The following is a 12,239-nucleotide window of genomic DNA, read 5'->3' as shown; positions in this document are numbered from 1 at the left end:
CTGGGCAGAATTCCTCCCTGAGCGATGGTCACTCCTCCCAGCAGTCTGCCGACCTCCTTGGACAGACAGCTGAAGGTGCCGGGGGATGATTCCAGTCCGAAGCCAAGTTTCCCACCAGCTCCATCTCGGCGTTCATGTACTCGAGCTCCGCTGCCAAGTTGACGGGAATTCATCCACGGCGCCTCCTTTTCAACTCATTTGGGATTCGGGGTTGTAGTTTAAGTATTTAAGCTTTTGAGATGTTAATCAGCTGCTCCTGGTGGTTAAAAAATACCTTGTTGCCATGGTTACGCATCATGACAAATGTCCAAAAATAAAAAGGTTTCAGTAAAACTCCTTCCAGCTGCACAGCATCCGATACCAGAAGAAACAATCATCCAAAAAAAGTGATTTACCTCCAGAAAAGGAGGAATTAAAGTTTCCAAAAGCAGTAACTCAGAATGAACGTAACAGCTGCTCCGACATGCAGCCGCCCCGAGCGGCGAAATTCTAGAAATGAGAGGAAATTCTAGAAATGAGAGGAAATTCTAGAAATCATGAGTCAGAGGCCCAACCTGAGCCTCAGCTCTTTAGACGTTATAATTTATTTATGACTGCCTACAATGATCATGATGTTTTTAAATACTCTGAGAAAAAAGCTACAAATTTTAACTTTTTGTGGATGAACTCAGCGCAGAGTCCCTCCTGGCGAGCGTGGCTTTAATCACTTCAAAAAATTAAGAGGAGCAGAAAATGTTGATAAGAATTCCATGTTTAGATACGCTGGATTAAAAAAAAAAGATATTTATATCTCTAAATGTCTAACAAAGCAGCGTATCCAGTCCTTTCAGAATAAAAGAGGACTCCCTCCTCCGTTCTTTATAATCCAACCTGCTGTGCTTTTATTTCTCATGGTTTGAACGGACGGGTCAGTCATTTGTGACCATTGCAGTTGGATTAACAGCTCATTTGGTGATCCAGGGGTTCATTCAGACAGATGTTCGGTCAGCAGGTGAGCTTGGAGTCTCCAGTCTGCAGCGGACCAGGTGGGACCTCTAATAGGGACCAGATGAGGACGGGAATGTTGGTTTGAATGAAGCTATAACTCATATTTTTATTTTAATGGAAAGTTTAGGTGTTCCTGGTGGATTGTAAACCACGTTGCTCCTTTAATTTGAGGCTGCAAAGACGTAAAAACCCACAGATTATTATTTTTTACACACGTTTTGATGCTGAGGAGAAACATCTGAGCTTTTGACAGGTTTTGAGACAAAAAACTTTAGTCTGCATTGACCCCCGCCTCACCCTGACTAAACAACAAAACCGGCCTTTAATTAAAACGAACGTTTTCTTAATGTCAAATTAAACCTCCAGACTATTTTATGTCCAATAAAGAAGTTTTCTTTAGTTAAAAAAGTTGTGGCTTCATGTCCCCTTTTAAAGCCTGGTTCTGTCTCCGCTTTGTGTAAATGAATCTTTTCAGCCAACATGTGGAGGAGTCATCCTCCTGTCAGGATAAAAACAACCTGCTCGGCTCTTAAATCGACCCTGAAGGAAAGATTTACAGGAACAAAGGTTCCTGACTGAAATCTGCTCAGGTCAAATGTTAAATACTTTACACAATTATGAGAATCTGGCTCAGGAATTAAGGTTTTCTGTGAAACTCTTCCTCCCTGTAGCTGTTGAGGCGTCTATTTGTAATAAACTAATGTTCCAAAAGTTTTACTTGATGCATTGTTCTGACTAGAGAAGAGTTTGTCTTCAACAAACCTCCAGCTGAACATTTTACAACACAAAAAGATCCATTTGTCATAAAGCTGGTGTTTGTAAAAACAAGTGAATATTTTCTAGTTTTTAAAGGAATAACTCGATATAAAAATAAGAAGAATTAGATCATTTTTAAATGGAAGTCATTTATAGACCTGGGCTGAATTCATTCAACCAAAAACTTCAACTTAAATCCAATTGAAACCTGATGAGATCATGAAATTAGCACCGGTTGTTTCTGAAGTCATGATGCCAATCATTCAAAGCTGCAAACCACAGCAGGAACTCACCATCAAATAAAAAGCAAACGTGTAAATGAGGAGTGTTTTCAAGGCAGCGGTCCAACAGCAGCTCAGCAGGACATGCAGCCAAATCCCTCTTGGCTGAAAAAAATTTAATTTAAAAACAGCGACGGTGGTTTTAGTTAATTTTTTTACTCGATATGCCTTTTCCTAGCGGCCGTTTTAAAACAATTAAAGAAGATCTAATAATTAGCATAACGATGAAGCAGTTAATACAAAAATGTCCTCTGACTCAGATTTGTGAGTGAACAGAAGGAGCTGATATGAATCAAAACTTGATGTTTTTATTCCTCTGTAGCTTCACAATAAACAGATTGTATTAACCTTATTCCTAGCCCCCATGATGCTTTGCGTGAACTATGGGCACGACTTCCGGCGCGGACTGGAACCGGCGTTTGTTTCTGTGCGAACAGTGCGAGCTCATGTAGATTCTCCGAGCATCATGGATTTAATTTAAACATGTAGGAACACCTCCTGTCAGAGCTCAAACAGGATGATACAAACTGTGAGGATGGAGGACGAGCTGAAGAAGTGGCTGCAGATTACATCTATAGCATATTTAGCTACATCTATAGCATATTTAGCTACATCTATAGCATATTTAGCTGCATCTATAGCATATTTAGCTACATCTATAGCATATTTAGCTACATCTATAGCATATTTAGTTACATCTATAGCATATTTAACTGCATCTATAGCATATTTAGCTGCATCTATAGCATATTTAGCTGCATCTATAGCATATTTAGCTACTTCATTGACTCGGTTCTTCTGACAGTGAAGTGAAAAACAAGCTGAAAAGCTCTGAGGTGTATCAGTATCTACAGTAATAAGGTCGGTGGCGATTTGTTAAAAGAGGTGGGACACAATCTTATTGACTTTAAAGCAGACACAGAGCCAAAAAAATCGTAAAATTGAAGATGAGCAAATACTGTAAAGCTGTGACCTCCATACACTTGAATCATACCTCATGTTCTCGTCACTGTTTTCAATCCTTCTGAGGATCCGGCGTTTCTTCTCCGGTGGTTTATTGTCGCCCAGACACAAAGTAAGATGCAGGTTTTCCTCCGTCGGCCATTTGTCAACGTGAAACGCGTACAGTGTTTTGGGTGTTCTCTTCAAATTCACATTTTCCAGCCACATTCTTCTTAATTCCTCATCTGAAGGTAGGAGATGGAAACTATAACTCTTTACACAGGAACAGTTTTATTTTTGGTGTTGGGTCCGTGTTCAAACCACTGATGTTGTAGCCACTGATTTAATTTGGTCTGGCTGTTGGTAGACCTGTCACGATGATAAATTTTGCTGGGCGATTAATTGTCTCAGAAATTATTGCGATAAACGATAATATTGTTTGAAGTTTGGCAATAATTAGTAATGTCAAATTTAAGAAGAAATGTTGGTATTTTTGTATGTAGTACCTTTTTGACCACCGTATGGCAGTATAAGACTGTTTGAAACGAAGGATGGATAGTGAGGGAACAAACAGCGTGTATGTTTAAGAAAAATGGGAGGGAGGCCCCTTGACATGACATGGGCTGTCTCTCGTTCCTGTTTTTCGGTTCTCAAAATGGCGAACTCTGTGTGGTTTGAGCTCTTTAGCATTTTTCACACAAAGCTTTTAATAAAAAAATCAGTAAACAAGTTCTCAGCTTCTTTTTGAAGAGAAAAACAACATTTTAGACGAAGGCACGAGTTTCAACCGTGAATTTTGGAGCTTCGACGAGACAGAGGTTTTTTTCTTGAGGTCGGCCTGTTAGTTTCGCTCGTAGCTTAGCTTCTCGTTAGCCGTGAACAGAACAGGTACCTGAACTCAGCACAGCTATTTTAGTAAACTTTACGGTAAATAAATGTAAATAAAGTGAACAAAACAAAAACAGAGTTTTATCTTCTCATCTGAATGCAAATCACTTCCAAATAAACGGTTAACCGTACCATGGTTAACCAATGCTTACTGCTACTTCCTGTCTGACAGGAAGTTGCACCTTTAATCGTTTATACAGTAGAGCCCCCATGAGGTAGATAAAACAGGCATGATGATCTTGAAGACGAGCCGCTTTAACATCATCACATGTAAAACCTGTTGGCACTGCACGTCAACATCGTCGCATAAATCTCGTTAAATCCGTGCTGAAGATAAAAAAACTATCATCTGAGGCAGTTGTCCTTCTGGACTCCGTTAGAAAAAACGAGACACTTGAATCATCTTCTGATTCATTTAAATATCAGGTGAAAGATGCTGAACTTTGACATTGCGCGTCCCCTCGGTGATAATCGCAGCTCCAGTTATGCAACGGCGTTCTCACAAACCTGCGGTGGTCCCGTGGACAGGGTCTGCCCACACTCCTCAGTCTCCGGGGGGTGGGGGGCACCTGGGGGCGCTGGAGGCCCTGCACAGGATGCTGAGTCACTTTTGTTGAATAACCTGAACCTCACCTCAGTCATGCGGCTCACGCGTGAAGGGACACGGCGGCTTCAGCGCTCGTGCTTTTTCAGACTTTTGCACGTGTGAGTGTGTAAATGTGTCGGCCCATCTGGGAGTGTGTCTGTAAACACATCTGGCAGAAAACATCAGGAATGACGGGGATTCCCGTAGTGATGCTGTCAATAGAAGGTTTCCCCCCCTCAAAAAAAACTAACCATGATGACCTTTGACCTTGAGCTGTTCTTGTACTGTAGCGGCTCAGTTTAGGTGAAATTTGATGAATTTACTTATTATAGCGTGTTTTATTAATGCGTGGCTGATCGTGCGGTTCTTGTTTAAGCTATTTATTCCATATTTGATAAGAACCATAAGCTCCACTGCTTTTCCACGTTTCTTTCTGCAACATCATAAATCGTTTTATTTTATATTGAAGCGAACGACAGGCCGTCTGCTGCGTGTGTGTGTGCATTTCAGAAGGCTGACTCACCCCGGTAGCTTAATGCGCCGAGTCAGCTTCTTACCCCTAACTGCCCCTCCAGCTCCTGCAGACATAAATCGGATGAAAAGGCAAAATGCTTGGCTCGACGTGGCTGAGGTTGTAGAAGTATGAAAGAGTTGGGAGACGGAGCGTGAACATCCCTCCTGGTCAGGGAGGACTTTGGAACAAAGAATAAATGCTTTTAAATCTGAGTTAAACGCTTACATGATGTCTTAAAAATCATATCACTGGAAATTATGTTGAAGGTTGCAAATTTTCCAAAATAAGAATTATCTTAAAAGTTTCCTCCTTGTTCTGAGAGTCGTGTTAGGGTTTTAAATTTATGCCACTTGTTTGCTTTAAAAGCAGCAAGTGGATAATTTGTTAGGTTTTCCAATAAAAACAGTCTCTTGAAAAAAAAAGAGGCAATAAAGTCGAATTTGTTGATTTCAAACACTAATGATGACATTTATCAATATTTTCAGATTTTTTTTTTTTCCCAATCAGATAATCAATTTAGTAGTAATGAATATATTCATATCGTGTGATTTCTTTAATTTGCAGCTGGAAACAAAGTAAAATAAATTTCCCTTCAACAAACCATGACATAAAGAGTATTATTGTTTATTTATTACATGCAGATTTACTTGGGTAGCATTGTACAGAGCTGAATATTTTAATTTAAGTGATAAATCATGATGTGTGTGTTTTTTTTTTACACAAATGTTTTCATAATTTGTATTTTCAGTGATGCTGACAGTGTCTGGATGATGCCTGCAGAACTTTTCTTTGTTTCGAAGAGACTTTTTTATTAATGCAGGTCTTTCTTTTTAAACTCAAGTCATGTTTTCTTGGCTATAATCACAGTTTTCCATGATTGTGTGAATATTTATGAAGCATTCAAACTATTGTGATCCATTTTCCTTCCATACATTTTTCGTCATGATTCTCGTCTCGCAGCTTTCAAGCATCAAATCATAAATCCAAACGTTCGGCTCTTTCAGGACAATCCTGTTATGACTTTTTGTGTTGGTGCCACTTTAGCTTTTTGAAATATTTGGCCTTTTCTGATGATTTTTTTTTTTCTCTTAGAAAATGAACTGAGCTCATTTTACATCCTTCATATCTTTAGATCTGTTTACAACCTTTTACTGCTCCTTTCTTTTAAACTTTTTCAGCTTCTTTTAGCTGCTTTTTCAACGGTTTTGTGCTCCTTTCAGCTTTATTTTACTAACTACATTTTTGTGCTACTTCTAACTTCTTTCTGCTAATTTCAGCTCATTATGCTCCTTTCAGCTGATTTCTGCAAGTTTATGCTTTTACTACTATTTCAGCTATTATTAAGCTGTTTTATGCTAATTTTAGCTTTTTCAGCTAATTACACATTTCTTTGCACTCTTTTAAACTTTTTCAGACATTCAGGAAATAGTTGCTCTTTCCACTTCCTTCTGGTTACTTAAGCTTCTTTCTGCCTTTAGCTACTTTTCAGCTTTTTTGTGCTCTTTTCTGCTTCTTTCAGCCTAATTGGGCAAACTTGTTCTTTCCACTTTCTTCTGCTAATTTATGCTTGTTCTCCCTTTTCAGCTGTATACATTTTTAGCATTTTTTTAAAGCTAATTTCAGCTGTTTTCAGATAAATTCTAATTTTTCATGGTAATTTTAGCTACTTTCCACCTAATTAACTCTATCTGCTCATTTCAGCTTGTTATGCTCCTTTTAGCCTATTTTGCTAGTTTCAGCTTTTTCTACTATTTAGCTGTTTTTACGCTATTTATAGCTTTTTCAGCCAATTCTACTTTTTTAAGTTCATTTCAGCTCTGTTTCCTTCTGGTAGTTTAAGTTTCTTTCTGCCTTTAATTTTCTGCTCCCCCCACTAATTTCAGCTTTTTTTTTTTTAGCTAATTTCCTAATTTTTATGCTTATATCTGTTTATTCAAACCCGTTTCAACAAATACGTGTTCTTTCTTCAGCTAATTTAGGCTTGTTCTTCCATTTCAGCTACATTTCAGCATTGTTTTTGTAGCTAATTTCAGCTGTTTTTCAGCAAGTTCTTCTGCGATAAGCATTCACACTGCATTTTTGCAGGAAATGCAACTTCTCTGATGGTTTTATCAAAGTTAAGTCCAGAATTAAAAATACACTAAGTCCAACAGGGTGTACGGTTATCCAGAGAGTCGGTGCATGACTCAAAGTGTAAAAATATCAAACCACAGGGTGACTGCTGCGGTGTTGACTTCTTATTGACAGATGAGAATGACAGAAACAACTGGAAAACAAACAGGAAGGAGTCATTTCACCATCAATAAAAAGGTGCAAAAAAAGGGGAAATCCCTTGACTTTAAAATGTACCAGGCTGCAAAAAATTAAAATATTACACAGTTAGCAGCTAATATATTTAATATGCATACACTAAGATGTTACATTCATTACTCAGTAGGTTGGAATTTGAAAAATTCAAAAGAAAACTTCATCCAGGCTGAATAAATCACACCAGCACTGGAGTTTATAAAAGGTCCTTTTTAGGACAAAAGTCTGTCGCAGTCAACAGTCAACCTAAAGAGAAGAACAACGTGCTGATATTGCATCACAAAAAGTAAAATAAGTGAATTACTGTGGAAACTGTTATGCTTAAAATGATAAAATAATCATTGTGTTCCGCAGAAATGAAAGAATAAAAGCACTGGCTGTTAGTGAGTAAACGTGGAGGCTGACCTCGGAGCGGTGATAAATATTATAATGTAAGAAAGTTCATCCGAGCTCGGTTCTTCTTCAGCTTCAGTTTTGTGCTCCGACAGAAACTTTCTCCAGCTGCCAGATTCTCTCCGTTTGGATTGTTTTCGCTCTCGCATGCTCACAAAGGACTCCTAACATCTGCCTGGTCTGAGGCCGTCCTTATACGGGCAGAAAGATCATTACTCCACGCGTGCTTTATCGCCAGGCCTCGTCAGAACCCCCCCTCCAGCCGGAGACACAGAGCAGGGCTCCTTCAGGGAGATTTTCTCTCATCTACCTGCTCGCCTCTGGATTTGTGTGGTTGTGCCTTCCTGAGGAGGAAAGCTCTGCGTTGGTGTCACGTTCTTCCCCAAAGCTGCCCTGAGGGACAGCAGGGTTTGGGTTCAGCTCCATCGCCTGAGCTAATGTGCGTCTGCTGTCTGAGATCCCGCTCCAATGGTTTGTGGCCAGCCACCTGCTGAGTTTGCTGGTGTGTGCATGTACTGCTCGCGGCCCAGAGCTAACCCACATAGGCAACATGTCCCTCTTCCAAAACTGCTTACGCAGCCAGCAATACGAGTTACCTCCAAACCCGAGGAGTTAACTCAGTCCTGAAAACTGCACCTCACACAGAAGAAGGCTCACTAAGAGGATTTAGTTCTTCTGAAAGCGATAGGCTGTTACACTAAATGTGTGCATGGGAGTTGGTGTGTGTGTGTGTGTATTTGATGACAGCAAATTCCCTACTTGGATTATTTCCCCTCCTCAGCTCTGCTTGATGGTATTTTTTAATACTGATATCCTCTTTGCAGCCTGTTTGGTCGTCTAATTCCCTAAAAAGTCTGGACTTGACAGCTACCTCTCTGTGACAGAGAGCTGATTTCAGCGTGCGTGAGCTTCAGCTGCGAGGAGCAGCAGAGCGAACTGCGGTGATTTCTTCAACTCAGAGAAGAAACACTAACATTTACTATGTCACCCCCTTTGAACTTGCAGGACGAATCAGAATAAGCTTTATTATCATCGCACCGAAGTACAGCAAGATTATATTCCACGCAATCGTCCGAAAGATGGGTGGAGTGCACGTTGGCTGCAGCTCCTAGGAGCACGGCTACTTTATTCTTTAGATAGAAAAGGGGAAAGACCTTGAGGAAAGGATAGTGGTGTTGTAAAAGGATTTCTTCACACCTTGTCCTTGTCAGGACACGATTTAATTAATCAAAAAAACGTTACCAGCAGCCCATTTATAAACGCGTTACGTACAGTATGCATTTGACAACAAGACGGTGAGACTTGTCCAGGAAACACTTCCAGATAGCACCGTAGTCCTGATGAAATGTTGGTGTCAGCCGGTACAGCTCTGATAAGCGCATTCACAGAAGTTCTCGGAGGGGGTGGTTGCACGGGGGATGGATAGAGCAGAGCCTTCTTAGTTTACACACATCCCAGGAGACATTTGATGTCAGCCTGCTTCAAGGCCAAACGGGGAAGTCAGATTCAGATAAGCCACAGTTGGTTTTTGTGCAGACTGTTATTTCTCGTCAAACTTGAGTGCTTTCGATATCCAAAATGGCCATGTGTGGGCTTTCCGCTGGTCCGTGCTTATAGCTTCTTTCAAGGTCGATCCCAACATGCTGGCGAGTCCCAAAGCCACAAGTGGCCTACAATAATCATAAATTGCTTACGGTAAATCAGCTGAGTCTGAGAGCTCAAAGCACGAACTAATCCTTCACATAAGGTCAGCAGCTTCGCCATGGCCGAAGCTGCTGCCGCCGTCTTCCTTAATGGCCGATAACGTAGATGTCCGACAGTGCCAAAAAGCAGAAACCCTGCTGTTATAAATCTAATGATCTTCGGCATCCTCCTGAGACAACACAGAAAGACATGACGTACCCTGCTGCATGCGTCTCAGCGGGGCATGAGGGTTCTCCAGGACCCTGTCGCTTGGTTGATTTTTTTTTTTTTTATCAATTGCGTTGAAAGTCCAGCTAACCAAATCCATGGCAGTAATTTACAATTTGGAAAATGTGTAAATAGAAGCGCCGATACAGAGGACAGAGAGCAAAATATCAGGAGGAAGGCAGGAGAGGGAAGTAAAAAGCATCTGTTTTGCTCGAGAGCGAGTGAGGAAAAATTATACGGTTTTTACTAAGATTACAGTCTCACCAGAAACATTTGTAGAAATCTTCTGCAACGTTAGACGCTTTTACCAACAACTTTGTTTTTCTCTGTTTCTTTTCAGAGTCTGTGAGCAAGTGATAGAGGGACACTGTCTGCCCCACTGTCCAGTGACACCATGAGCTGGAGCTTCCTCACACGGCTGCTGGAGGAGATCCACAACCACTCCACCTTCGTGGGGAAGCTGTGGCTCACCGTGCTCATCGTCTTCCGCATCGTTCTCACTGCCGTTGGGGGAGAGTCCATCTACTACGACGAACAGAGCAAGTTTGTCTGCAACTCCGGCCAGCCGGGCTGCGAGAACGTCTGCTACGACGCCTTCGCTCCTTTGTCTCACGTCCGTTTCTGGGTCTTCCAGATCATCCTGGTGGCAATGCCCTCTCTCATTTACATGGGCTACGCTGTCAATAAGATTGCACGACTGGATGAAGCAAAAGGAGGAGCTGGATCCGTTGCTGTCAGAACAGGGGGAGGGAGCTACACACACAGAAAACCCAGGAAAATCTGCTTTGGAGCCCGACAACACAAAGGCATTGAGGAGACTGAGGAGGACCAGGAGGATGATCCCATGATCTATGAGGTACCAGAAATCGAACCGCCAAAAAGGCCTCGAAATCCCCTGCAGCCAACACCCAGACCTAAAATCCGTCACGATGGACGTAGGCGAATCCGAGACGAAGGACTGATGCGAGTTTATGTATTGCAGCTGGTGACGAGGACAGTGCTAGAGGCAGGCTTCCTTACCGGCCAGTATCTGCTGTACGGGTTTCGTGTGAAACCAGTGTTTGTGTGTTCTGGCAAACCTTGCCCCCACAGTGTCGACTGTTTCGTGTCACGGCCTACAGAGAAAACCATCTTCTTGCGCATCATGTATGGCGTCACCGTCCTTTGCCTCACGCTCAACGTCTGGGAGATGCTCCATTTGGGCATCGGTTCCATCTGTGACATTATCCGCCGCCGACGGAGTCCGCCTCAGGATGACGAGTTCCAACTGGGCCTGCTGGGCGCCAACAGTGGTGCGGAGGGCTCTGTGGGGGGAACGGGGCCCGAGGCAGGCTCTGAAGGTGGTGTGGGCGGGGATGGCGCTGCAGATTACGTTGGGTACCCATTCTCGTGGAACACCCCTTCAGCTCCACCCGGCTACAACATCGTGGTAAAGCCAGAACAGATTCCCTACACGGACCTTAGCAACGCTAAGATGGCATGCAAGCAGAACCGGGCCAACATTGCCCAGGAGGAGCAGCAGCAGTTTGGTAGCAATGAGGACAATTTCCCCACAGGAGGAGAAGCCCGTGTGGCTCTCAACAAAGACGTGATCCAGCAAGCTCACGAGCAACTGGAAGCAGCCATCCAGGCTTACAGCCAGCAGCACCAGGCCGAGGAACAACTTGAAGACAGCCAAGACGACAAGCCTCAAAGTAACATCATCCAAGCCCAACCGCAGCCGCATCCTCAGAGGGAGCGCAAACACAGAGTCAAGCACGGGAAGGGCGGCAGCAGTGGAGGAGGCAGCAGCAGCAACAGCAGCAGCAGTAAATCAGGAGAGGGCAAGCCCTCCGTATGGATTTAAACAAATAGGGACTCGTACTGTAAAGACTGTAGCTATTACAGAGCGATCCGACACCACTGTGCCTTAAAGAATCCTGCAAGCTGGAGATTAAATGTGTTTGTGTCGATAGGCGTGCCAAAACACGATGATGTGAAGTTATTTTGTCTGGGCCATCGCTGTCAATCCACAAACATCACACCGTCTCTGTCGTTTACATGTCTCGCCCTGAAAGCAGATCCTTGTCTTCTTCTGGTTCCCCTCGTTTCCAGGAAGCCTCGTAGCGTCGCCATGAGTGAAGCAAAACTGGGATTTGTGAACTCGAAATAATGACTTTATGAAAATGAAACAAATTAAACGTGAACCAGGGGCAGCACCTGAAGCAACGACTTTTTACCGCAGAGAGTCTGTGGTCTTTAAAGTGTCTTTTAAAAGTGTTTTATGCACTCGGTTGTGTGTTTTGTTTGGGGTTTCAGTGCATTTTTCATATGTTTTTAATTAAAGCGCTACAGTAGTTGCCGCTCAGGAGCTACTGAGTACTTACTGAGGGTGCAACTTAAATTTACTTCAAATCTTTTTAGCAAAGTGCATAAGCAATCCAGTTTTATATCTTATTCTTCCTCTCCTTGGCTGTTTATTGTGATGGACAGAACAACTGATTGCTTCATTGTTGCTCCATCTGCCTTGTAGCTGACTGCCCCCTGGTGGTTTATTCATGACCAATGGAGAGAAGTCCATGCTACCTGCAACACCTTAACCAGCTACAGTGTTCCTTTTCTATTGACCAGACTTGTGTCACTTATGTCTTCCCAGTACATGTTCAGTGTTCAATGCACAAGTCTGCAATAGCGT

The 12,239-nt window shown here is 42.5% G+C and overlaps 1 protein-coding gene across 2 annotated transcripts; it reads left to right on the top strand.

Moving 5' to 3' along the window:
* The first annotated feature begins 9,944 nt into the window (after positions 1–9,944).
* On the top strand, positions 9,945–11,411 carry gjc1 (gap junction protein gamma 1). 2 transcript variants are annotated; one of them, XM_037689246.1, is made up of 3 exons: positions 9,945–10,806; positions 10,906–11,216; positions 11,286–11,411. In XM_037689246.1, the coding sequence occupies exons 1-3, from the start codon at positions 9,960–9,962 to the stop codon at positions 11,409–11,411; spliced, it is 1,284 nt and encodes a 427-aa protein (XP_037545174.1). In that variant the 5' UTR covers positions 9,945–9,959. The 2 variants fall into 2 exon arrangements, with proteins under 2 accessions (XP_037545174.1, XP_037545173.1); XM_037689245.1 differs by having other exon boundaries at positions 9,945–11,411.
* Positions 11,412–12,239: the final 828 nt, after the last annotated feature.

The sequence above is a fragment of the Nematolebias whitei genome, chromosome 15 (assembly GCF_014905685.2).
Source record: "Nematolebias whitei isolate Nwh7 chromosome 15, NemWhi1, whole genome shotgun sequence".
Lineage (NCBI taxonomy): Eukaryota > Metazoa > Chordata > Actinopteri > Cyprinodontiformes > Rivulidae > Nematolebias > Nematolebias whitei.
The sequence above is the reverse complement of the archived record's forward strand: the minus strand, read 5'-3'. Positions and strand labels throughout refer to the sequence as shown.